General features: G+C 42.5%; 1 protein-coding gene across 1 annotated transcript in view; it reads left to right on the top strand.

The window, feature by feature from the left end:
- Positions 1 to 26545, top strand: part of cfi (complement factor I) — a 75407-nt gene that overhangs the window by 7169 nt on the left and 41693 nt on the right. Inside the window, exons 4-11 of the mRNA XM_072580632.1 lie at positions 1631 to 1678; positions 10827 to 10874; positions 12711 to 12758; positions 22981 to 23254; positions 24213 to 24369; positions 24488 to 24690; positions 25561 to 25677; positions 25837 to 25944. Coding sequence (XP_072436733.1) covers positions 1631 to 1678; positions 10827 to 10874; positions 12711 to 12758; positions 22981 to 23254; positions 24213 to 24369; positions 24488 to 24690; positions 25561 to 25677; positions 25837 to 25944 — 1003 coding nt within the window. The remainder of the gene's footprint in view (positions 1 to 1630; positions 1679 to 10826; positions 10875 to 12710; positions 12759 to 22980; positions 23255 to 24212; positions 24370 to 24487; positions 24691 to 25560; positions 25678 to 25836; positions 25945 to 26545) is intronic.

The following is a 26545-nucleotide window of genomic DNA, read 5'->3' as shown; positions in this document are numbered from 1 at the left end:
AATCCCTGTTATGGGTCTGAATCAGGAAAAGAGAGGACCCAGTCATGAACTGAATATTTAGACTTTGGCATAGACATGGTAATAAGGTAAAATAGGATATCAGGAAAGAGATGAGAGAATAAGGAGAAGAGCATAAAACAGAACTGCAGAAGCAGTTCTGACAGAAATATGCATTCAATTTAACTATTTGCCATTTCCGCTTGTCCCTGTTTTTGTGCTTGTGGGCCTTCTACCTGTACTGTAACACATCATTTGGTGAAGATAAACTCTGACATTGATAAGAAAGATATTCCAGGATTTTGTCTGAGTGACATGAGGAATGATGATAAAGTCCTAGTTGGAGAAAGTGAGGACTGCAGATGCTGGAGATCAGAGCTGAAAATGTGTTGCTGGAAAAGCGCAGCATCCAAGGAGCAGGAGAATCGACGTTTTGGGCATGAGCCTGAAGAAGGGCTCGTGCCTGAAACATCGATTCTCCTGCTCCTTGGATGCTGCCTGACCTGCTGCGCTTTTCTAGCAATGCATTTTCAGCAAAGTCCTATTTGGGACATGAAGAGGATCTCAGAGGTGAAATCAGCGAGTGAATAATTAACAGAGTGGGAAAGATAAAGCTAATATCATCCAAAATTTACAGCCAAAAATGTCCAGAACCAAACAGCAAACACCAGGAACATATCCAGATGAACTTACTTGAGCATAAAATAATTAACTGTAAAACAATCAGAGACACTTTGAAACATAAGGGAGGAGCGATGGTGACTCTCTTAATTCAAGATAAATAGTAAACCAGAGAAAGATGTGGGTGAACATTGTAATCAAAGGTGGAATTCTTAAATATCCATTTCCTTCTTCCAAGACTGAGACAGTGGCATAATGTTAGGTTTTTCAAAATTTCAAAAGAGGGTAAATCATAAGAGTAACAACAGGACAAACACAATTTAAGCGAGAAGGGAATGGTGATTTAAAGGAAACTAGCTAAGTATTGAAAGGAAAGCTATAAAAGGGCCAAGAGAAACAGTGGGGAAATGGTTTTCGTGTACACAGCTCCAGTTGAAAACTAACATTTGAACATGTCAATTGGCCTAATGACCTTTCTCAGCGCTGTATTTCCCGCACTGCTAGGGTGGCATTATTGTGAATTTGACCCATCTTTTAGTCATTCAGCTTCCTTCTCTGATTAGACAACAATTTCTACTCCCTCAATTGTGAATGTTCCTGAGATAATTCCTGATGTCAAAGGCTTTTTGTAATTATGAGTTATTGGGATAACCTCTCCAATTGGGTGGCACAGTGGCTCAGTGTTTAGCACTGCTGCCTCACAGCACCAAGGAACCAGGCTCAATTCCAGTCTTGGGCGAGTGTCTATGTGGAGGTTTCCAATTTTCTCTGTGTCTGCATGGGTTTCCTTCCACAATCCAAGGATATGCAGGTTGAGGGGACTGACAATGCGAAATTGGCCACAGAGTTTAGGGATGTGCAAGCTAGGTGGATTAGCCATGAGAAATGCAGGGTAGGGTGATGGGTCTGGACAGAATGGGTCAGCTTGAACTCAACTTCCAAATGGCCTGTTTCTACACTATAGTGATTCTATGAAATGTTCTCTACCAGTAACTGCAGCCAAATTTTTCAGGATCAACTGCCAAGTGAAAGTAATGAACCAGTGAATAGCAGCCGTGCAGTAAGTATTGTGATGCTTTTTAACCTATTTATGATTTCATCCGTTTCTTAGTTTTAATTCGAGTTAACCAAACTTACCGATGAACTGAACTATTTAACAGTGACTAGTCTTTGTAGTTTACGTATAATTGTCACAGTCTCTTCCACATTTCTTACAGTCATAGAGTCATAGAGATGTACAGCAGGGAAACAGATCCTTCTGTCCAACCCATCCATGCTGACTAGATATCCCAACCCAATCTAGTCCCACTTACCAGCAACTGGCCCATATCCCTCCAAACCCTTCCTATTCATATATCCATCCAGATACCTTTTAAATGTTGCACTTGTACTAGCGTCCACCACTTCCTCTGGCAGCTCATTCCATACACGTACCACCCTCTGCACGAAAACGTTGCTCCTCAGGTCTCTTTTATGTCTTTCTCCTCTCACCCAAAACCTATGTTCTCTAGTTCTGGACTCCTCCACCCCTAGGAAAAGAATTTGTCTATTTATCAAATTCATGCTCCTCACGATTTTATAAATCTCTATAAGGTCACCCCACAGCCTCTGACGCTCCAGGGAAACAGCCCCAGCCTATTCAACCTCTCCCTATAGCTCAAATCCTCCAATCCTGGCAACATCATTGTAAATCTTTTTCTGAACCCTTTCAAGTTTCACAACATCTTTCCAATAGGAAGGAGACCAGAATTGCATGCAATATTCCAAAAGTGGCCTAAACAAAGTCCTGTACAACCGCAACATGACCTCCCAACTCCTGTACTCAAAACTCTGACCAATAAAGGAAAGCATACCAAATGCTTTCTTCACTACCCTATCTACCTGTGCCTCCACTTTCAAGGAGCTATGAACCTGCACTCCAAGGTCTCTTTGTTCAGCAACACTCCCTAGGACCTTACCATTGAGTGGATATGTCTTGCTAAGATTTGCTTTCCCAAAATGCAAACCTCACATTTGTCTAACTTAAACTCCATCTGCCACTTCTCAGCCCATTGGCCCATCGAATCAAGAACCCGTTGTAATCCGAGGTAACCTTTTTCGCTATCCACAACACCTCCAATTTTGGTGTCATCAGCAAACTTGCTAACTATACCCCTTATGCTCACATCCCAAATCATTTATATAAATGATGAAAAGTAGTGGACCCAGCACCGATCCTTGTGGCACTCCACTGGACACAGGCCTCCAGTCTGAAAAACAACCCTCCACCATCACCATCTTCTACCTTTGAGCCAATTCTGTATCCAAATGGCTAGTTCTCCCTGTATTCCATGAGATCTAACCTTGCTCACCCGTCTCCCATGGGAAACCTTGTCGAACGCCTTACTCAAGTCCATATAGATCACATCTACTGCTCTGCCCTCATCAATCCTCTTTGTTACTTCTTCAAAAAAGTCAATCAAATTTGTGAGACATGATTTCCCACCCACAAAGCCATGTTGACTATCCCTAATCTGTCCTTGCCTTTCCAAATACATGTAAATCCTGTCCCTTAGGATTCCCTCCAACAACTTCCCCACCGCCAAAGTCAGGTTCACTGGTCTATAGTTCCCTGGCTTGTCCTTACCACCCTTCTTAAGCTGTGGCACCACCTTAGCCAACCTCCAGTCTTCCAGCACCTCACCTGTGACTATCGATGTACAGATATCTCAGTAAGAGGCCCATCGATCATTTCCCTAGTTTCCAACAGAGTTCTAGGGTACACCAGATCAGGTCCTGGGGATTTATCCACCTTTATGCATTTCAAGACATCTAGCACTTTCTCCTCTGTAATATGGACAGTTTTCAAGATGTCACCATCTATTTCCCTGCAATATATACCTTCCATGTCCTTTTCCACAATAAATACAGATGCAAAATACTCGTTTAGTATCTGCCCCACCTCCTGCGACTCCACACAAAGGCCGCCTTTGCTGATCTTTGAGGGGCCCTATTCTCTCCCTTTTTGTCTTTAAAGACAATGTCTTTAATGTATTTGTAAAATCGCTTTGGATTCTCCTTAACTCTATTTGCCAAAGCTATCTCATGTCCCCTTTTTTTGCCCTCCTAAATTCTCTGTTAAGTGTATTCCTACTGCCTTTATACTCTTCTAAGGATTCATTCAATCTATCCTGTCTATACCTGACATACCTAACGAAACCCTCAACTTCTTTAGTCATCCAGCATTCCCTATACCTACCAGCCTTTCCTAGTTTCTCGTTATCTCATTTCTGAAGGCTTTCCATTTTCCAGCCATCCCTTTACCTGCGAATATCTGCACCCAATCAGCTTTTGAACTTTCTTGCCGAATACTGTCGAAATTGGCCTTCCTCCAATTTAGGACTTCATGTTTTAGATCTGGTCTATCCTTTTCCATCACTATATTAAATCTAATAGAATTATGGTCACTGCCCCCAAAGTGCTCCCCCACTGACACCTCAGTCATCTGCCCCGCCTTATTTCCCAAGAATAGTTCAGGTTTTGCACCTTCTCTAGTAGGTACATCCACATACTGAATCCGAATGTTTCTTACATAGAACAGAGAAAACATAGAACATAGAACATAAAACATAAAACATAGAAAATAGAAAAATACAGCGCAGTACAGGCCCTTCGGCCCTCGATGTTGCACCGACCAAAGCCTACCTAACCTACACTAGCCCAATAACCTCCATATGCTTGTCCAATGCCCGCTTAAATGCCCATAAAGAGGGAGAGTCCATCACTGATACTGGCAGGGCATTCCATGAACTCACAACCCGCTGAGTAAAAAATCTACCCCTAACATCTGTCCTATACCTACCACCCCTTAATTTAAAGCTGTGTCCCCTAGTAACAGCTGACTTCATTAGTGGAAAAAGGTTCTCACTGTCAACCCTATCTAAACCCCTAATCATCTTGTACACCTCTATCAAGTCACCCCTAAACCTTCTTTTCTCCAATGAGAAAAGCCCCAAGTGCCTCAGCCTTTCCTCATACGATCTTCCTACCATGCCAGGCAACATCCTGGTAAACCTCTGCACTCGTTCCAGTGCCTCCACATCCTTCCTATAGTATGGTGACCAAAACTGCACACAATACTCCAGATGAGGCCGCACCAGAGTCCTATACAACTGCAACATGACCTCACGACTCCGGAACTCAATTCCTCTACCAATAAAGCCCAGTACACCATATGCCTTCTTCACTGCACTATTTACCTGGGTGGCAACTTTCAAAGATCTGTGTACATGGACACCAAGATCCCTCTGCTCATCCACACTACCAAGTAGTCTACCATTAGCCCAGTAATCCATCTTCTTGTTACTCCTACCAAAGTGAATGACTTCACACTTAGCTACATTGAATTCCATTTGCCACCTTTCTGCCCAGCTCTGCAACTTATCTATATCCCGCTGTAACCTGCCACATCCTTCTTCGCTGTCCACAACTCCACCGACTTTCGTGTCATCCGCAAACTTGCTCACCCAGCCTTCAAGCCCCTCCTCCAGGTCATTTATAAAAATGACAAACAGCAATGGTCCCAAAACAGATCCTTGTGGAACACCGCTAGCAACTGCGCTCCAAGATGAACCTTTACCATCAACTACTACCCTCTGTCTCCTTCCAGCCAGCCAATTCCTAATCCAAACCTCTCATGCACCCTCAATGCCATACCTCCATAGTTTTTGCCTGCCATGGGGTACCTTATCGAATGCCTTGCTAAAATCCATATACATCTACTGCTTTACCCTCGTCCGCTTCCTTGGTCACCTTCTCAAAGAACTCAATAAGGTTTGTGAGGCACAACCTGCCCTTCACAAAACCATGCTGACTATCCTTGATCACATTATTCCTATCCAGATGTTCATAAATCCTATCCCTTACAATTCTCTCCAAGACTTTGCCCACCACAGAAGTGAGACTCACTGGCCTATAGTTACTTGGGCTATCCCTGCTCCCCTTCTTGAACAAGGGGACCACATTCGCTATCCTCCAGTCTTCTGGCACTATTCTCGTAGACAACAACGACATAAAAATCAAGGCCAATGGCTCCGCTATCTCCTCCCTAGCTTCCCAGAGGATCCTAGGATAAATGCCATCAGGCCCAGGGGACTTATCTATTTTCATCCTTTCCAGTATTCCCCAGACCTCTTCCCTACGTACCTCAAGGCCATCCATTTTAATCACTTGTGACTCAATATTCACATCAGCAACAGTGTCCTGTTCCTGAGTGAATACTGAAGAAAAGTATTGATTTAGTGTCTCACCAATCTCCTCCGCCTCCACGCACAACTTCCCACTACTATCCTTGACTGGACCGATACCAACCCTAGTCATCCTTTTATTCCTGACATACCTATAGAAAGCCTTTGGGTTTTCCCTAATCCTACCAACTAAGGACTTTTCATGTCCCCTTCTCGCTGCTCTTAGCTCTCTCTTTAGATCCTTCCTGGCTACCTTATACCTCTCAATCGCCCCAACTGAACCTTCACGCCTCATCTTTACATAGGCCGCCCTCTTCCCTTTCACAAGGGATTCCAATTCCTTATTAAACCACGGCTCCCTCACAAGACCCTTTACTCCCTGCCTGACTGGTACATACTTATCAAGGACACCCATTAGCTGTTCCTTGAACAATCGCCACATATCATTTGTGTTCTTCCCTTGAAGCCTATTTTTCCAATCCATGCATCCTAAGTCATGCCTCACCGCATCATAATTTCCCTGCCCCCAGCTATAACTCTTGCCTTGCAGTGCACACGTATCCCTCTCCATCACTAGAGTAAAAGTCACCGAGTTGTGGTCACTGCCCCCGAAGTGCTCACCTACCTCCAAGTCTAACACCTGGTCTGGTTCGTTACCTAGAACCAAATCCAGTATAGCCTCACCTCTTGTTGGCCTGTCTACATATTGTGTCAGGAAACCCTCCTGCACACATTGGACAAACACCAACCCATCTAACGAACTCGAGCTATAGCTTTCCCAGTCAATATCCGGGAAGTTAAAGGCCCCCATAACAACCACCCTGCTACTTTCACTCTTCTCCTGAATCATCCTCGCAATACTTTCCTCTACTTCTCTCAGACTATTAGGAGGCCTGTAGAAAACTCCTAACAGGGTGACCTCACCTTTCCTATTTCTAACCTCCGCCCAAACTACCTCAGATGGCAAGTCTTCCTCCATCACCCTTTCTACTGCTGTAATACTATCCTTGACAAGCAATGCCACACCTCCCCCTCTTTTACCCCCATCTCTGACCCTACTAAAACATTTAAACCCTGGAACCTGCAACAGCCAATCCTGTCCATGTTCTACCCACGTCTCTGTAATGGCCACAACATCGAAGTCCCAGGTACCAACCCATGCTGCAAGCTCACCTACCTTATTTCTTATACTTTTGGCATTGAAGTATACACACTTCAAGCCACCTTCCTGTTTACAGGCACCCTCCTTCGAGATCGATGCCATGTTCCTAACCTCCCTACACTCAAGGTCCTGTACCCTAAAGCTACAGTCCAGGTTCCCATGCCCCTGCAGAGTTAGTTTAAACCCTCCCAAAGAGCACTAGGAAACCTCCCCCCAAGGATACTGGTATCCCTCAGGTTCAGGTGTAGACCATCCTGTTTATAGAGGTCCCACCTTCCCCAGAAAGAACCCCAGTTGTCCAGAAACCGGAATCCTTCCCTCCTGCACCATCCTTGTAGTCACGCATTTAACTCTTCTCTCTCCCTATTCCTCGACTCTCTATCACGTGGCACGGGTAACAAACCAGAGACAACGACTCTGTTCGTTCTAGCTCTGAGCTTCCAACCTCGCTCCTTGAAAGCCAGCCTAACATCCTCACCCCTCTTCCTATCTATGTCGTTGGTGCCAACCTGGACCACGATCTGGGGCTGCTCCCCCTCCCCCTTAAGGACCCAGAAAACACGATCAGAGACATCACGTACCCTTGCACCTGGGAGGCAACATACCAATCGTGAGTCTCTGTCGCCCCTGCAAAACCGCCTATCTGTGCCCCTCACTATTGAGTCCTCAATAACTATCGCTGTACCTTTCTCCACCCTTCCCTTCTGAGCAACAGGGACAGGCTCCGTGCCAGAGGCCTGAACCTCGTTGCTTACCCCTGGTAAGTCATCCCCCCCACAAGTATCCAAAACGGTATACTTGTTCTTGAGGGGAATGACCGCACTGGCTGCTTCCTCCCACTCCCCCTCACTGTCACCCATCTCTCTATAACTTTCCGAGTAACTACTTCCCTAAAGCTCTGATCTATGACCACCTCTGCCTCCCGAATGATCCGCAGTTCATCCAACTCCAGCTCCAGTTCCCTAACACGGTCTTGGAGGAGCTGGAGATGGGTGCACTTCTTGCAAGTGTAATCAGGAGGGACGCTAATGGCTTCCCTCACCTCATACATGTTGCAAGAGGAACATTGCACTGCCTTCGCTGCCATCCCTCTAAAAGGTAAACTTTAAAAACTAGATCTAAAGAAACAAACAAGCAAAATGCAGCACTTACCTGCTTATCACAACGGGTCTTATTATTAGGTTAGAGGAGGAGGGCGGGTGGGAGGCTCTACCCCTGTAGTGCCTCGGGTTCCTCGCCTGCGCACTTTTAGAAGAAAAAAAACCTTCCCAGGTAAGCTAGCGCGACACGAGCTTCCAGGTCCACTAGGCGCTTAAAAAAAACTTTAAATTTTAGCCGTTAAAAAAAACAATAACTGGGCTATACCGCGACTTAAAAAAACCCACCATCAGACAGCTGTTACCTGCTCCGCCCAGAGAGTGAGCTTGTACACACTTATCAAATTCCACTCCATCTAAACCCTTAACCCTGTGGCAGTCCCAGTCGATGTTTGGAAAGTTAAAGTCCCCTCCCATAATCACCCTATTATTCTTACATATAGCTGAGATCTCCTTACAAGTTTGTCTCTCCATTTCCCTCTGACTATTAGGGGGTCTATAATACAATCCCAATAAGGTGATCATCGCTTTCTTATTTCTCAGTTTCACCCAAATAACTTCCCTGGATGTATTTCCAGAAGTATCCTCCCTCAATACAGCTGTAATGCTATCCCTTACCAAAAATGCCACTCTCCCTCCTCTCTTGCCTCCCTTTCTATCCTTCCTGTTGCATTTGTATCCTGGAACATTAAGCTGCCTGTCCTGTGCATCCCTGCGTCATGTTTCTGTAATTGCTATGATATCTCAGTTCCATGTTCCTAACCATGCCCTGAGTTCATCTGCCTTCCCTGTTAGGCCCCTTGCATTGAAATAAATGCAGTTTAATTTATTAGTCCTACCTTGTTCTCTGCTTTGTCCCTGCCTGCCCTGACTGTTTGACTCACCTTTGTTCTCAACTGTACCAGTCTTAGATTGAAATCATTCCTCACTATCTCCCTTTGTCCCACCCTCACCCCGCTCCTCCTCCTCCTCACCCCCCCACTCCCCCCTCCCCCGAAACCTTACTAGTTTAAATCCTCCTGAGCAGCAGTATATTAGTCCCCTTCCAATTTAGATGCAATCCGCCCTTCTTGTACAGGTCACTTTTACCCCAAAATAGCTTCTAATGATCCAAAAATGTGAATCCTTCTCCCATACACCAGCTCCTCAGCCATGCATTCATCTGCTCTATCCTCCTATTCCTGCCCTCACTAGCTCGTAGCACTGGGAGTAATCCAGTTATTACTACTCTCAAGGACTTCCTTTTTAAATTCCTGCCTATCTGTATATTCTCCCTTCAGAACCCCAACCTTTTCCCTTCCTATGTCATTGGTTCCAATGTATATGACGACCTCCTGCTGGACCCTCTCCCCCTTGAGAACATTCTGCACTCTCTCTGAGACATCCTTGATTCTGGCACCATTCTGATTTTTCACTGCTGGCCACAGAAACGTCTGTTTGTACCTCGGATTAGAGAATCCCCTAACACAATTGATCTCTTGGAACCTGAGGTACCTCTCATTAAATTAGAGGCGTTCAATTTCAACTATTTGCCATTTCCACTTGTCTCTCAGTTTGTGCTAGTGAGCCTTCAGATTATACTGTGGAACTTCATGTGGTGAAGATACAGTCTGATGTTAGTAGGATGAATGTTCCAAGATGTTGTCTGAGTGACCATGAGGAATGGTGATAATGCCGCAGTTGGGACTTGGAGAGGAGCTCAGAGGTGAAATTAGCCAGTGAATAATTAGCAGAGTGGGAAAGATAAAGCTAATATTTTCCACAATATTCAGCCAACAATGTCCAAAGCCAAACAGTAAACACAAGAAATGTATCTGAGTGAACCTTTGAGCATAAAGTAATTAACCTGTGATACAGCAGGATACACTTTCAAACATAAGGGATGAATATCTTAGTTCAAGAGAAATAGTAAACCAGTGGAAAATGGGTGGGAGCATTGTTATCAAAGGTAGAATTCCTAAATCACCAGCTTTCCTTCTTCTAGGAATGATCCAATGACATAATTTTGTGTTTCTCAAAATTACAGAAGAGGACAAATCATGACAGTAACAGCAGAGCAAAGGCTCAGGATAAGTAGAAGTTGAGGGAGAAGAATACATTTGTACAGAGAATGTTAGTTTAAAGGAAACTAAATAACCTTTGAGAGGAAAACTGTTAACGTGCAAAGAGAAAGAACGGGGAAATGTTTTTCATTTACATAGCTCCGTACCATTAGCACAGGTCCAAGGGGCGAAATGATCTGTCTCAGTGCTGAGGGGGCATAGCTTTAAATTAAGGGGGGGTAGATATAGGACTGATGTTAGGGGTAGGTTCTTCACTCAGCGAGTCGTAAGTTCATGGAATGCCCTGCCAGTAGCAGTGGTGGACTCTCCCTCTTTATGGGTATTTAAGTGGGCATTGGATAGGTATATGGAGGATAGTGGGTTAGTGTAGGTTAGGTGGGCTTTGATCGGCGCAACATCGAGGGCTGAAGGGCCTGTACTGCGCTGTATTCTTCTATGTTCTATGTTCTATGAAATTTTGTTGATTCTAAGATACTGTTACCAACAATTTGACCAATTGTTCAGTTGCTCAGCTACCTTCTCTGTTTAGACATCTGTTTCCACTCCCCCAGTTGTGGAGGGTTGAGGGTAATTCCTGATGATAAAGGTTTTATTTAATTATGAGTTATTGGGACAATGTCCCCAAGTATCCCCTACCAGTAACTTTAGCCATTTTTTCCAGGAAATGTTGCTAAGAGAAAGCAATGAAACAGTGAAAAGCTGTCACATAGTAAGTACTAAAATGCGTTTAATCTGTTACTCATGAAAGCCTGCTGTCAGTTTTAATTCGAGCAAAATAAATTACAAATCAACTAATATAGTTCATAGTGACTTGTTCTTATAGCTTACGAATAATTGTCAGAGCCTTTGCCACTTTACTTCTTTTGCTTCATTTAAATTCGGAATATGCCAAATTTGTTGGACTGTACAGTCATGTTGGGTTGAAATCATAGCATTGACATCTTTAATAGTGCACTCAGATATTCAACAGGCATGCACTGAGGAACACAGCAGCTAGGCACAACACTGATATCTCTGTATTCTGGACTTTCCTCACTGAATCATTTCTGCTGGAAGCACAAGAGCACAAGTATACCGCATTAGAATTCCCAAATTAATGCAAGCGTACTTAAGTTTGGCCCAACAATAAATTTAGTGTCTGTTCTGGCCTCTTCATTCCTCAACTGCTGCTTGGATGTGACAGGTTGTGCCAGCCCTATGTTTGCTAAGTAGGTTGTATTTTTAATGTTGGGACTGCACTGTGTGGAAATTTGGCTTATTGCCTGATCTTTCCAGTTACAGTTTCTACATTAGTTTTATTTTTACTGTTTGCTGCTGAATTTTGAAATCTCCTGACTCGTTTTGAACAGGCCTGGAGCCACAGCGTTAACTCAGGTATTAGCTATAGTTACGCTGCCAAGTACAGTACAGTACAACCTTATAGGTTTTCCAATGCCTGTTATGAGTCTGAATCAGGAAGAAAGAGGACCCAGTCAAGATTTGAGCGTTTAGATTTTGGCTAGACACGTGAGTAAAGAAAATTAAGGTATGAATGAAGAGATGAGAAAATAAGGAAAAGACCATAAAATAGAATTGTAGAAGCAGTTCTGACAGAAAAATGCATTTAATTGGAATAATTAGCCCTTTCCACCCATCCTTGAGTTTGTGCTGGCAAACCTTGTGCTTGCTTTCTGGCGGTAATGTGGTGAAGATATACTCTAATGTTAATGGGGAAGATGCTTCAGGATTTTGTCTGACTGGCCATGAGGAATGGTGATAATGTCCCAGTTGGGACTTGGAGAGGATCTCAGAGGTGAAACTAGCCAGCGAATAATTAGCAGAGTGGGAAAGACAAAGCTGGCGTTGACCACAACTGACAGCCAAGAGTGTTCAGAAGCAACAGCAAGCACAAGTAATGTATCTGAGTGAACTTACTTGAGCATAAAGTAATTAACTATGAAACAGCAGGATATACTTTGAAACACAAGGGAAGAGAAATGGTGACTCTCTTAATTCAAGAGAAATAGTAAACCAGTGGAAGATGTTGGGAGCATTGTTATCAAAGGTGGAGTTCCTAAATCACCAGCTTTCCTTCTTCCAGGACTGAGCCAATGACATAATGTTGCATTTTTCCAAATTGCATAAGAGAATAAATCATGGAAGTAACAACATAGCAAAGACTCTGAATAAATAGAATTTGAGGGAGAAGAAGAGATTTTGTACAGGGAACGCTTGTTTAAAGGAAACTAGATACTTTTTAAAGGATAATTCTAAATGGGCAAAGCCAAATTATCAAGAATAATTTTCACGTACACAGTTCCAGTTGAAACACCACCATTGGCATAAGTTCAATGGGCCAAGTGCTCTGATTCCGCTGATTCTAAGGCAGTATTATTTTCAATTTGACCAATCGTTCAGTCCTTCTGTGTTTAGATATCTATTTCCACTCCCCTGGTTGAGGAGGGTCTTGGGATAATTCCCGACTTAAAAGTATTATGTAATAACTAGTTATTGGGACACTTTTTCAGTTAAAGTCCCCCACCAGTAACCGTGGCCACTTTTTCAGGTTCCATGGCCAAAAGAAAGCAATGAAACAGTGAACAGCAGCCACGCAGTAAGTATTACAATGTTTTTTGTTAATGTTACTTATGAAATACTGCTGTCAGTTTTAATTAGAGAGAAGGAAGTTATAAATGAACTGATATAGTTAACAGTAACTTGGCTTTGGAGTTCATGGAGAATTGTCAGAGCTATACCACTTTTCTTCTCCTGCTTCTTTTAAGTTTGGAATATGCCACATTCATTGGTCTCTACGGTCATGGCGTGTTGAACTCATAGCACTGATTTCTTTAATAAAACACTCAGATATTCAACAGGCATGCACTGAGGAACCCAGCAGCTAGGCACAAACACTGACATATATGTACTTTGGACTTTCCTCACTGAATCATTTCTGGTGAGAGCACAAGTGAACCTCATTAGAATTCCCAAATTAATGCAAGTGTACTTAAATTTGATCCAACAACAAATTCTGTGTCTGTTCTAGCCTTGTTTCTCCTCAACTGCTGCTTTTGTGTAATAGGATCTTCTAGTTATTTGTTTGCTAAAGAGGTTGTATTTATGATGTTGGGACAGCATGTGTGGCTTATCACCTGATCTTTATGGTTTCTGTGTTACTATTTTTGCATTAGTCTTTTTTATTGTTTGCTGCTGAATTTTGAAACCTCCTGACTCCTTTTGAACAGACCTGGAGCCACAGCACTAGCTTCTGTTTTAGCTACAATTATATAGCCAAGCACAGTATACAGGCTTTCCAATGCCTGTAATGGGTCTTAATCAGGAAGAAGGAGGATCCAGTCATGAACTGAGTATTTAGACTTCAGCATAGATATGGGAAGAAAGAAAAATAGACTATGAAGAAGGAGATAAGAAAATAAGGAAAAGACCGTAAAATAGAAATGTAGAAGCAGTTCTGACAGAAAAATGCATTCAATTTAAATAATATGTGTACAAATAAAGAGAGTATATTTGCAAAAAGTAACTTCATTTCCACACATTTAGTTGTGCTCGAGTTCTGGTGAAACACATCGTGTTCTCTGTCCTCACATAAACAGATTAATGGCTACTTAAATGTCGCTGAACTGGATATGGAGTATCATGGATAATGTATAATAGTCCATCAGTCGAAATGAATATCCCATGCACTGTTCCAAACCTCATGAATGCACTTAGACATCTTGGATATTGTAATTAAAGACAAAAGGATTATATACATTAACATTCAACATAAAATAATAGCACAGAGCAAACTAGAAACTCACTTTCATATTCAATGTCTGCATCCCTACTAATGGTAAGTGTCTGATTTTGCAGGGTATTTTAAAAATTCTTTCTTTGCTGTCTTGGCCAATGTTGATCCTGAATTGCCCTGGAGTAGGTAATGATGAGGTGCCTTCTTGAATTGCTGCAGTTCCTCTTGTGATTTGAAGGGGAGGTGATGGCCTAGTGATATTATCATTAGGCTAATCCAGAGACCTCGGTAATGCTTTTCAAGCTCAGGTTCAAATCCTGTTATGGCAGTAGTGGAATTTGAATTCAATAAAAATATGGGATTACAAGTCCGTTGATGTGAATTGGCAAAAGAATCCATCTGATTCTCAAATACCCTTTAGGAAAAGAAAACTGCCATCCTTACCAGGTTCCAGTTTATGTGCAACTCCAGTCACACAGCAATGTGACTAACTCTCAATTGCCTTCTTGGTAATTAGGCCTGGACAATAATTCCTGGCCTGGCCAGCAACATCCACGTCCCAGGAAGTAACAAAATACAAGGATGTTGTGAAACTTGAAAGGGTTCAGAAACGATTTACAAGGGTATTCCCAGGGTTGATGGATTTAAGCTAGAGGGAGAGGCTGAATAGGCTGTGGCTGTTCTCCCTGGAACGTTGGAGGCTGAGGGATGACCTTATAGAGGTTTATAAAAATCATAATGGGCACAGATAGGGTAAATAGACAAGGTATTTTCCTTGGGGTAGGGGAGTCCAGAAATAGAGAGCATAGGTTTAGGGTGAGAGGGGAAAAAATTAAAAGGGACCTAAGGGGCAACCTTTTCAAGCAGAGGGTGGTGTCAGTATGGAAGGAGCTGCCACAGGAAGTGGTGAAGGCTGGTACAATTACAACATTTAAAAGGCATGGGAATGTGATTAGGAAGGGTTTAGAGGGATATGGGCTGAGTGCTGGCAAATGGGAATAGATTAGTTTAGGATATCTGGTCGGCATGGACGAGTTAGACTGAAGGGTCTGTTTCCATACTGTACATCTGTATAACTCTATGACTCTATATGTATTAGGGATGGAATTCCAAGGTTTTGCCATTCTAAGAGAACATGAATGAAAATCTGCTTTCATACTTATTCTGAATTTGGCAGTTACTAGGCTCCAGTTAGAACTAAAGAACATTTGAACTATTCATTTGTTTCAATCAAACAGGGAGATTTTATTTTGAATCGCTGCATTCTGTAAAGTTCAAAACATGTCTGATAAGCCCAGGAGCACTAACTGATGTCTCACCAGTATTGTGTGACTCACCTCTCAAAGGCACACTCTCCCAGTAGCACATACACCAACTAGAATACATAACAGGAGCTTTCAATGTATTCAATGATGCAGTGTCTACTACTTTCTGGGGATTCACAACCCTTTCAGTGAAATATTAGGCTGGATTTTCTGAGGAGTGATGGTCTCCCTCAGACTGCCACTCTGCCCCTTCTTGTTTTTACAATTTCTGAGTGGAGATACTGATTAAAGTACCTCCTGGAAAGGGGAGCCATACTTCCATTCTGAAAATCCCTAGCTAGCACAGAACTGACAGAGGAAGGAAACAGCCAGCTGCTGTTTTGTGAAATGTAAAGGGCCTGACAGCCCTTTCACAGCTGCTGTGTAATCAGGTAAATGGGAGGTTAGGGTGCCAGATGGGGAAGGGGATAAGGTGCTACATAAGTAGGATGCCACCTAAGTTGGATATCAGCTCAGGAGGGAGTAGGATGCCAGATAAATAGCAATGGATGCCAGGTGGGTAGGATGTCACATGAAGTGGTTAGAGTGCCAGAAAGCAAGGTGGCAAGGCAGGTATTGCAGCATTTACCATAGATTGTAGTGAGAACTTGAGTCTGGGGGCTTAGGAGATGGTCAAGAGGGTGAGTGTCAGGTCTGGTTAGGTTTGGGTCTGGTGTCAGAGGGGATACCGGGTCAGGTCAGACAGGGCCAGATCAAGTGGGGCTTGGGAGGGGGCAGTTGGGTCTAGCAGTAGAGGGCATCAGATTGGGTGAAGTCTGGCAGGAATGTGGATGGAGATGGTTGGCTCCAGTCAGTCCAGTGATTGCGGAAGTCTGGGGATTAGATCAGGTCTGGAGGCAGAGAACATTGGGTCAGATGTGGTCTGGTCCATAGGCAGTAATGAATTTGGTTCAGTTGGGGGAAAGCAGACCAGGTATCAGGTATTGTTGGGTCTGTGCTCGGGTGTAAGTGACCTGCGGGAGGTGTAATTGGAAGTATGAGAGATTAGAGTGGGGTTTGTTTTATAATCACTCAGGAATTAAACTATATACTTTTAATAGTCTAACTATTCTGAGTAATGATTTGGAGATGCTGGTGTTGGACTGGGGTGTACAAAGTTAAAAATCACACAACACACACAAAGATCCACATGCACACACATATATTTTGTGGGGTGAATTTGTACTTTCAGGATTACATTGTACTTTGCTCAAAAACTGCATGCATTCATGTAGAACTCTGAGCTCAAAAACTGCATGAATTTATGTAAAACTCCGTTATCTCACTTTTTAGATTAGAATCAATCTAAACATCAGGTCATAGATGGAGAACATAGGGGGATAACACCTTCAACATATTGTCTAGCTATCAACATTGTTAACAGCTAACCCAAGAATGCAACTTTTTTAAAAAAAGGTTTTTTTATGATTTACACATGAAAGAAGTGAAACTATCACTGTATTCTAACAGATGAAAGGCTTAACAGACAATCAATTTTTCAATGTATAATTTCAGTTACATCACACTGTAAATTTTTGCTATAAATTCTGTGTTAGGATTGAGCCCTCCACTATCACCTGATGAAGGAGCGTCGCTCCGAAAGCTAGCGTGCTTCCAATTAAACCTGTTGGACTAAAACCTGGTGTTGTGTGATTTTTAACTTTGTTCTGAGTAACTATTTTACTTAATTTAATTGGAACCCTCCGATTTAAATGGTGGAGACTTTTAGAGGTTCTAGATGAAGGTGAATTGTCTGACTGAATCTTCAATTTCCCAGGCAATTCCTTCCAGATGATGCAGATCAATATCACAGAAGTCATACAATTGGCCATGCTGCCAAAAGGGTCATTATACAAAACACCATTTGCTTCCTCTCGGAACCTACCTGACTCTCTGGACTGCTCTGGAAGATTCAGCTGAGCAGGTAGCAAGATCTGGACTGAGTAACTTGGCCACTATGAGGGTCTAGCCCTTGCCACCATTCACTTACCCATTTACTCCCCCATACATTAACACATACCCATTTATTAAATGGCTGGATCATTAAATAATGAGCAAAAAACAGCAGCTACTGCTGCAAAAAAAAGGTCCTTCCCTCAACTCTACATTCTTTGTTGGAATTAGATAGGGAACATTTTGCTGCCCAGTCTCTAAAAAACCAGCAGAAAGTGGGAGTCATGCTGTGTTGGGGGAAATTTTTGTAAGCTGCATCAAGGTGCATAGCATTCTGAATAATGTGAAGATTTGGGCTAGTTTTATTTTGAATGGGTCTATAGTTAATGTTTAGCCTAAAGTAAAACATTTAGCCCAGGAGAACTGCATGGCGGCTTTTTAAAGTGGTCATTTTCTAATTTGTTCTAATACAAATATAGGAGACAGTTTTATGAGTTCACATCCAAGTAGAAAGCTCTGCTTGTAGGACCTCTCATTAGTGAACAGTATCAAGGGGAAATCTGGACATTCACTGCAATTTTTCAAAGACTAAAATCATCAATCAGGAAATCCTGAGTAGGGCAAATTTCCACAACGTGCTATCACATGGTAAAACTCATTGCAGCATTTACCCTATTGCTTTAACATTGTCACCACCATTATGCTGTCATTTTAAATGTCAGTGGATGTCAACATGATGAAAATCTAGCTTAAACCTCTCTTTGGTGTTAGTTTGTTTTGAGACATTGAACAAATCAGAAATAAGGTGGGTGAACTTAAGGCGTGGATCTGTACCTGGGACTACGATGTTGTGGCCATCACGGAAACATGGATAGATGAGGGACAGGAATGGCTGTTGGAGGTTCCTGGTTACAGATGTTTCAGTAAGATTAGGGAGGGTGGTAAAAAAGGAGGGGGGGTGGCATTGCTAATTAGAAATGGTATAACGGCTGCAGAAAGGAAGTTTGAGGGGGATCTGCCTCTGGAGGTAGTATGGGCTGAAGTCAGAAATAGGAAAGGTGCAGTCACCTTGTTGGGTGTTTATTATAGGCCCCCCAATAGCAGCAGAGATGTGGAGAAACAGATTGGGAAACAGATTTTGGAAAGGTGCAGAAGCCACAGGGTCGTAGTCATGGGCGACTTCAACTTCCCAAATATTGATTGGAAGCTCTTTAGATCAAGTAGATTGGATGGGGCGGTGTTTGTGCAGTGTGTCCAGGAAGCTTTTCTAACGCAGTATGTAGATTGTCCAACCAGAGGGGAGGCCATATTGGATTTGGTACTCGGTAACGAACCGGGACAAGTGGTGGGCTTGTTAGTGGGTGAACATTTTGGTGATGGCGACCACAATTCTGTGACTTTCACCTTGGTTATGGAGAGAGATAGGTGCGCACAACAAGGAAGTTTTTACAATTGGGGGAAGGGAAATTACGATGCTGTAAGACAGGATTTGAGGAGCATACGTTGGGAGCATAGGCTGTCAGGGAAGGATGTGGTGGAAATGTGGAACTTTTTCAAGGAGCAGATACTACGTGTCCTTGATATGTATGTACCGATCAGGCAGGAAAGAAATGGTCGTGTGAGGGAGCCTTGGTTGACGAGGGAGGTTGAATGTCTAGTAAAGAGGAAGAAGGAGGCTTACATAAGGTTGAGGAAACAAGGTTCAGACAGAGCAGTGGAGGGATACAGGATAGCCAGAAGGGACCTGAAGAAAGGGATTAGGAGAGCTAAGAGAGGGCATGAAAAATCCCTGGCGGATAGGATCAAGGATAACCCCAAGGCTTTCTATGCGTATGTGAGAAACCTGAGAATGACGAGAACGAGGGTAGGTCCGATCAAGGACAGTGGTGGGAGACTGTGTATTGAGTCGGAAGAGATAGGAGAGGTCTTGAACAAGTACTTCTCTTCAGTATTTACGAACGAGAGGAACCGTATTGTTGAAGAGGAGAGTGTGAAACGGACTGATAAGCTACAAGAGATACCTGTTAGGAAGGAAGATGTGTTGGACATTTTGAACAACTTGAGGATAGACAAGTCCCCCGGGCCTGACGGGATATATCCTAGGATTATGTGGGAAGCAAGAGAGGAAATTGCAGTACCGTTGGCAATGATCTTCTCGTCTTCACTGGCAACTGGGGTGGTACCAGGGGACTGGAGAGTAGCGAATGTTGTGCCCCTGTTCAAAAAAGGGAATAGGGATAACCCCGGGAATTACAGGCCAGTTAGTCTTACTTCTGTGGTAGGCCAAGTAATGGAAAGGGTACTGAGGGATAGGATTTACGAGTATCTGGAAAGACACTGCTTGATTAGGGACAGCCAGCACGGATTTGTGAAGGGTAGGTCTTGCCTTACAAGTCTTATTGAATTCTTCGAGGAGGTGACCAAGCATGTGGATGAGGGTAGAGCAGTGGATGTAGTGTACATGGATTTTAGTAAGGCATTTGATAAGGTTCCCCATGGTAGGCTTATGCGGAAAGTCAGGAGGCATGGGATAGAGGGAAATTTGGCCAATTGGATAGAAAGCTGGCTAACCGGTCGAAGTCAGAGAGTGGTGGTAGACGGTAAATATTCAGCATGGAGTCCAGTTACAAGTGGAGTTCCGCAGGGATCAGTTCTGGGTCCTCTGCTGTTTGTAATTTTTATTAATGACTTAGAGGAGGGAGTCGAAGGGTGGGTCAGTAAATTTGCAGATGATACAAAGATAGGTGGAGTTGTGGACAGTGAGGAGGGCAGTTGTCGGCTGCAGAGGGACTTAGATATGATGCAGAGCTGGGCTGAGGAGTGGCAGATGGAGTTCAACCCTGCCAAGTGTGAGGTTGTCCATTTTGGAAGAACAAATAAGAATGCGGAATACAGGGTTAGTGGTAGGGTTCTTGGTCAGGTGGAGGAACAGAGGGATCTTGGGGTCTACGTACATAGATCTTTGAAGGTTGCCACTCAGGTGGATAGAGTTTGTAAGAAGGCCTATGGAGTATTATCGTTCATTAGCAGAGGGATTGAATTCAAGAGTCGTGAGGTGATGTTGCAGCTGTACAGGACTTTGGTTAGGCCACATTTGGAGTACTGTGTGCAGTTCTGGTCGCCTCACTTTAGGAAAGATGTGGAAGCTTTGGAGAGGGTGCAGAGAAGATTTACCAGGATGTTGCCTGGAATGGAGAGTAGGTCTTACGAGGATAGGTTGAGAGTTCTCGGCCTTTTCTCGTTGGAACGGCGAAGGATGAGGGGTGACTTGATCGAGGTTTATAAGATGATCAGAGGAATAGATAGAATAGACAGTCAGAAACTTTTTCCCCGGGTACAACAGAGTGTTACAAGGGGACATAAATTTAAGGTGAAGGGTGGAAGGTATAGGGGAGATGTCAGGGGTGGGTTCTTTACCCAGAGAGTGGTGGGGGCATGGAATGCGCTGCCCGAGAGAGTGGTAGAGTCAGATTCATTGGCGACCTTTAAGCGGCATTTGGATAGGTACATGGATGGGTGCTTAATCTAGGATAGAAGTTCGGCACAACATCGTGGGCCGAAGGGCCTGTTCTGTGCTGTATTGTTCTATGTTCTAATGTATTGATTGTTTACACCACATGTTAAAACCTTGGCCAGAAAACCTTGGGCAAATTATTATTTGAATGGGAATCAGGGTCAAAGTACTACTTTTTTTTTGAGATATTTTACGTGTTGGAGCTGATTTCCTTGAACTCCAGGAGCAGTAATTACAAGATTTTGCATTGTTTTGAAATGAGAAAGAAACCAACACATGAGAAAAAATCTGCACAGCTACTCAAGTCAGAGGCACATACAAACGTTGGGGTCATGCTTGTGCATGGACCATGTAACCGCAGAAAGTGCAACACTTACTTCTTCACCTCTTTACTGCTCACCAACTGAGGACCTATACAGTCTTTCCAGCAATGTCTTTCCAGCAAGAGGTCATAGATATAGAGTGAGAGGAGGTACATTCAAAACTGAGATGAGGGGCAACAACTTCTCTCAGAGGGTTGTGAATCTATGGAACTCATTGCCCCAGAGTGCAGTGGAAGCAGAATCAGTCAACAGATTCAAGAAAGGAATCTGATGCAAAGCAGGACAAAGGGCTATGGGGAACAGGTAGGAGAGTGGAGTTGAGACCAGGATAAGGTCAGCCATCATGTCAACTGGCAGAGAGGGCTCGAAGGTCTGAATTGCCTACTCCTGTTCCAAACACATATAGTCTGTTCCTATAATCATTACCAATGCCCAATAATATGTCAAATCTCAGATTACATGAGAAATATATTGATCTAGAATTTCCTTTGAGCTGCTTTCTTAACAAAGCATGTTTATTGCATTTTTTACACATCTAGCAGAATTGATAGCTTATTGTAAATATCTCTTAATTACAATAAATCACAGTGGCTCAGTGGTTAGGACAACTGCCTCACAGTGCCAGGGACCTGGGTTTGATTCCAGCCTTGGGTGACTATCTGTGTGGAGTTTGCACCTTCTCCCTGTGTATGTGTTGGTTTCTGCCAGGCACTCTGGTTTCCTCCCACAGTCCAAAGATGTGCAGGTTAGGTGGTTTGGCCATGCCAAATTACCCATAGTGTTCAGGGATATGGAAAATGCAGGGTTATAGTGATGAGGGTAGGTGCGTGGGATACTTTTCAAAGGATTTTTTTCGGCCAAATGACTTGTTTCCACACTGTGGGGATTCTATGTAAAAAAAAATCCTCAGTGTTCATTTTGTCATTTCATTCTGCTTTAAGTTAAACTGTCATGCACATGATTTACAATGACAAACATTGTACGTCGTAACCCTTCCAGATAAGAACATTGAAGGAGACACAAGTGAACAGTTTGCATAAATTAAATTGTGGTGTACTGCACGAAATACTTTTAAACTAAGGGCCAATACAGAACTCACCCAACTGTTTTCCAGCTGGTACAGCATGCCTACTACATCAATCTGCTTTTCCAATTTTTTTTGCTGAAAATATTCGAGGCTTGTGCTGAAGTCACAACAACCTTTCAATATTTTATCCCAGAAACTTGTTTTCATAGGAGTCCAGACAGTGAGTGCTAGTAAGACTATTCAGTCATGGAACCTTCAATGCTGAGGCTGTTTTCATGTGATCTACGTTGACCACAAGATCACTGCATAGTGGTCATTATACTCCAGCAAAGTAAGTGGTGAAGGGTAAGAACTGGAGGTAATTTAGGTTATAGATAAGGGGTGGAAAATTTAAAATGGAGGTGAGGAGCAATTAATTCTCCTAAAGGGTTGTGAATTTGTGGAATTCATTACCCCAGAGAGCAGTGGTCACTAGGATACTGAATAAATTTAAGGTGGACATAGACAGACATTAAATTAGTGCTGTGTAAAGGAAATGGTTATGGGAAATGAGCAGAAATGTGGATTTGAGACTGAGATGCGATCTGCCATGACTGTATTAAACAGTGGAGCAGGCTCAGAGGGTTGAATTGCCTAGTCCTGCTTCTAGATCTCATGTAATCGTTTAAAAAAATCTAACAGCCTTAATTTAGAGATACAGTAATGACAAACATAGAACTCCTAACCCAACATCCACAATGTCAGTGTGTTCCTGTTTAAAGGATCACAACAGAATCCCTACCTTTTAGTTTGAGACTCCTGTATTATGTGGTAACTAAATTTTCCATTTAAAAAAAAGATTTGTAACAGCAGAACAAAAGAAAAGCAACTCTGCTGTATCAGTTAGTTTTGTAAATACAGACTAAGGTAATAAATACAGCACAATCAGTACCCATGGACTTGTAACCCTTCAGCAGACTGGTGTCAAGCAGACAACTTGTATCAAAGAAACTGCTTTGAAACGAAACTTATGCCTCTGTCACAGATTTCAAATTCTTCACATGTTCACCTTCAAATTCTGGCTGAAGGCTGTCGGGACAAAAATTTCACCTCTAAGTCATGCCAGAAAATCTTCTGTCAGCCTTGGGAAAAGTGCGTTCAAGGAAACTGCGTCTGCAAGCTGCCGTATCAGTGTCCAAAGAATGGGGAAGACGTTTGCTCAAGCAACAATAAGAAATATAGGACGTACTGTCAGCTGAAAAGTGTTGAATGTTATCGAAACCAAGAAAAGTTCTCACATTTTGGGGCCTGCTCATTGGGTGAGGATGCAAAAATTGTTGATCCTACTGATCCATTTGAATAGGAAGATTCAGCCAATTTATTTTCAGTCTGTGGACAGTTGCAAGCTCTCCTCAGTGAGATAAAATGAGCTGAAAACAATATTTCCCTTCATATTTATTGTGTTAAATTCTAATTTTGGGGGGAAATTAGGAAGAAATAGTTAAAAGAAGCAGGTGCCCTCTTACTGGTAAATAAATATTCAATTTTTAAAAAAAATCAATGCTTGGAAGCTTTGTCACAGCAGGACAAAAGCAACGCAGCCTTACTTTTTCTGTTCAGATGTGAAGATGGACTAAGGTAATAAACACAGCACAATTCCTTGCAATAGGAGAACCTTTTTAGTTATCAAAGCTAAATTGTGCAAATGCCACCCAACAAGCCGAACCATTGCAGGCTGCTCCAAAAATGCTGCATCAACTTTCATGGGACCAAATAAAACACAAATGCAATGCCTCAGGCACAGAAAGAAACTGTTTGCTTCCTGTTTCTCAATAGCTGCCTCTCTGAAATTGCTTGGCCACCCCCCTTTCCACCAAAACTAAACTCTGCTTTGTGGAGGGGTCACTGGATTTCTGAACCCCTCCCAACTGGAAAGCCGTCTGTACACATTCTCTAAACAGTTGACAATCTCACTGAAAGGCAGCATAACTCAATCAGGCCAGCAAGCTCTCCAATACTACTGTAGTCTGACTGTACAATAGTCCCCTCTGCTGTACCAATATAGCATTTTCCATTTTCTCCATTAGTCATTTGTTGTACTACTGAATGAGAATATTAATTTACCATGAAATTGGGTTCTAGTGTTAAATCAATTTCTGCATCTTAAAAGATTACTTTGTAAATTGTCGAAACAATCTCAGTTATGACTTAGTTTGTACCTGTGTATGTGTCTGAATTTATGCACACATATAATGAGCTCCCTTTTCCAAATTTTAGGACATGCTGCTGTTTCTTTTCGATCTGATCAAAAATCACAAGGGATTGTTTTATTCAGTTTCAATCAGACCTTACGAGATATGCCTATATGCATGAATCAGAAGAGGTGGACAATGCATGAGGCAAATGTCGTCTGCAGACAGCTCAACTTTCAATTGTAAGAATTTAACATCAAAGTCCTGCATTTGAAAATGATTGAAGTCAATGCCTGTAATGAGTATTGTGTCTCTAAAGCTGTCTTTTCTGCTGCTGACTAACTTCTCTCCTTTGGCCAGAGGAGCAGAGAAAATTTTGACAGAAACAGAATTTATAAGTTGGCCAGAGGGTACCAATTTTATGAAGTGGTCGAACAGAATGCGCTGCAGAGGATTTGAGACGAGCCTGTCAGAATGTTTCCGCCTCACAGACATTGAAGAGCCACAGAAGGCATGCGAGAAAGAAAACATTACTGCGGTTAAATGTTATGATTATACTGCAGGTTTTTATTTTATGCTACTACTGTGGGCTTCATTCATTAAAGAGACGTGAGCTCGGGGAAGGGTGCTACGTGGGTAGTGTAATTTTACAGTCTTGTGCATGAAATATAGATAATTGAATGTATATTGGTGCTGGCCTTTTTGAAGGGAAACTGAAAATGTTGATTTGTCATTGACAGACAGTCCTTTCTGTTGCAATATCCGCTGTGTAAACCTTCCATAGGAAATAGGTAATGTCCCCACAATCCTGACAAAACCTCCTCCCAGGTTTGTTCAGAGAGTTGAGTAAACTGGATCCATCTAATCTGGTTTATGGAGGTCTTTTTAAAAAAGGAAATCTACCATCCTTACCTGGTCTGGTCTACACATGACTCCACACCCACAGCAACATGGTTTAATTTCAACTATTTTATGGACAATAAGATATCAGTAATATATGTTGGCCAGGGCAGCAACACCTACATCTCATGAATAAATGAAAAAAAACCACCAGATTAATATTAGATCAGAATTAGCCATTTCCTCTTCATCCACGTGACTCCTTACAGTGCTAGCAGCACTACTGAGTTCTGAGGCTGCCAGGACTACCAAAGCTGCTAGCCCATAGAGGGGCAGAAGGATGATTCTCTGCTCGCTTACACCACTAGCAATGTGTTATTGTAGTGGACAGCCTTCTTCAAAGGTTGCTCTGGTTGTGACTGAGGAAAGAGGAACATGCTGTTCTGCATTAATTCAGTTTCATGCAAGTATTGTTTCATTTGCAAAGTGATGGCTGTTATCCAACGTCCGGTCTGACAACTGGGAACTGCTGTTGAATTATTGTATTTATTTAAGCTTTCAACTTCACTAAAACTGCTCCTGTTGTTTGTTAGACAAGAAATGCACTAATGAAGAATTTACTTGTGTAAATGGAAAATGTATTCCACTGAAGGATCTTTGCAATGGCATCGATGACTGTGCTGACCTAAGTGATGAGTCATGCTGTAAAAGTAAGTGAAGGGGGAAAAGTTTCTCTCTTTTGCTGCTACCTCTGGAGATTTAATTGAGACTAGCATTCTGCAAACATTCTTGTTTTAGCAAATACTTTGAGTCATTAAAAAAGTGCAGACTATCATTGTCTCTAATACTTTTTTTCTATTGTGAAACAGAATGTAATAATTCTCATCACTGCAAGTCAGATGTATGTATTCCATCTTTTTCTTTATGCGATGGTGAAGATGACTGCTTGGATGGAAGTGATGAGAAGGACTGTGCTGGTGAGAAATTATCTTCACAGGTTAATGCATCCTACAACTACTTAAGTACAAGACTGGATTTTCATTTGGATTTAAGAAACCATGACCTCCACATTTTTGTAGGTCCTCAACAGCACATATGACCCATTCCTAACTTTAGGACTTCTGCTTCTCCTAATGGGATCTAGGATTGCAGTGCAATTTGTGAGCTACAATGGAGTTTTGTCAAGGAGTGGCTTGTTAGAAGGCCCATGCCCATTTTCTAACACAGCAGCTCAGCTTTCAACATGAATTAAAGGTCCCAAAATCTCATATCTTCCCCCTCCCCTTAACTCCCCCACCTAAAGATGCCACATTGATGCCATCTCAGATCCACCATGTCTCCTGTATACATTCACTGTGTACAGCCCTCAGGAATATCAATAGGAATTGTATTAAATGCAAATGATAAAAAAAACTCATATACCAACCCAAAACTCACATTGACGCTGCAAAAAAACCTTCTAATTAGGAAAAAAATCAATTAGTCCTCAAAAAGTTGTATAAACAAACAACCATATACTCTGAAACCACATCAAAGTCAGACTATGTTATAACAGCGCTTCATAAAGTTGTCAGTTAT

The sequence above is a fragment of the Chiloscyllium punctatum genome, chromosome 1, assembly GCF_047496795.1.
Source record: "Chiloscyllium punctatum isolate Juve2018m chromosome 1, sChiPun1.3, whole genome shotgun sequence".
Classification (NCBI taxonomy): Eukaryota; Metazoa; Chordata; class Chondrichthyes; order Orectolobiformes; family Hemiscylliidae; genus Chiloscyllium; species Chiloscyllium punctatum.
This window is presented reverse-complemented; position numbering and strand designations above follow the sequence as displayed.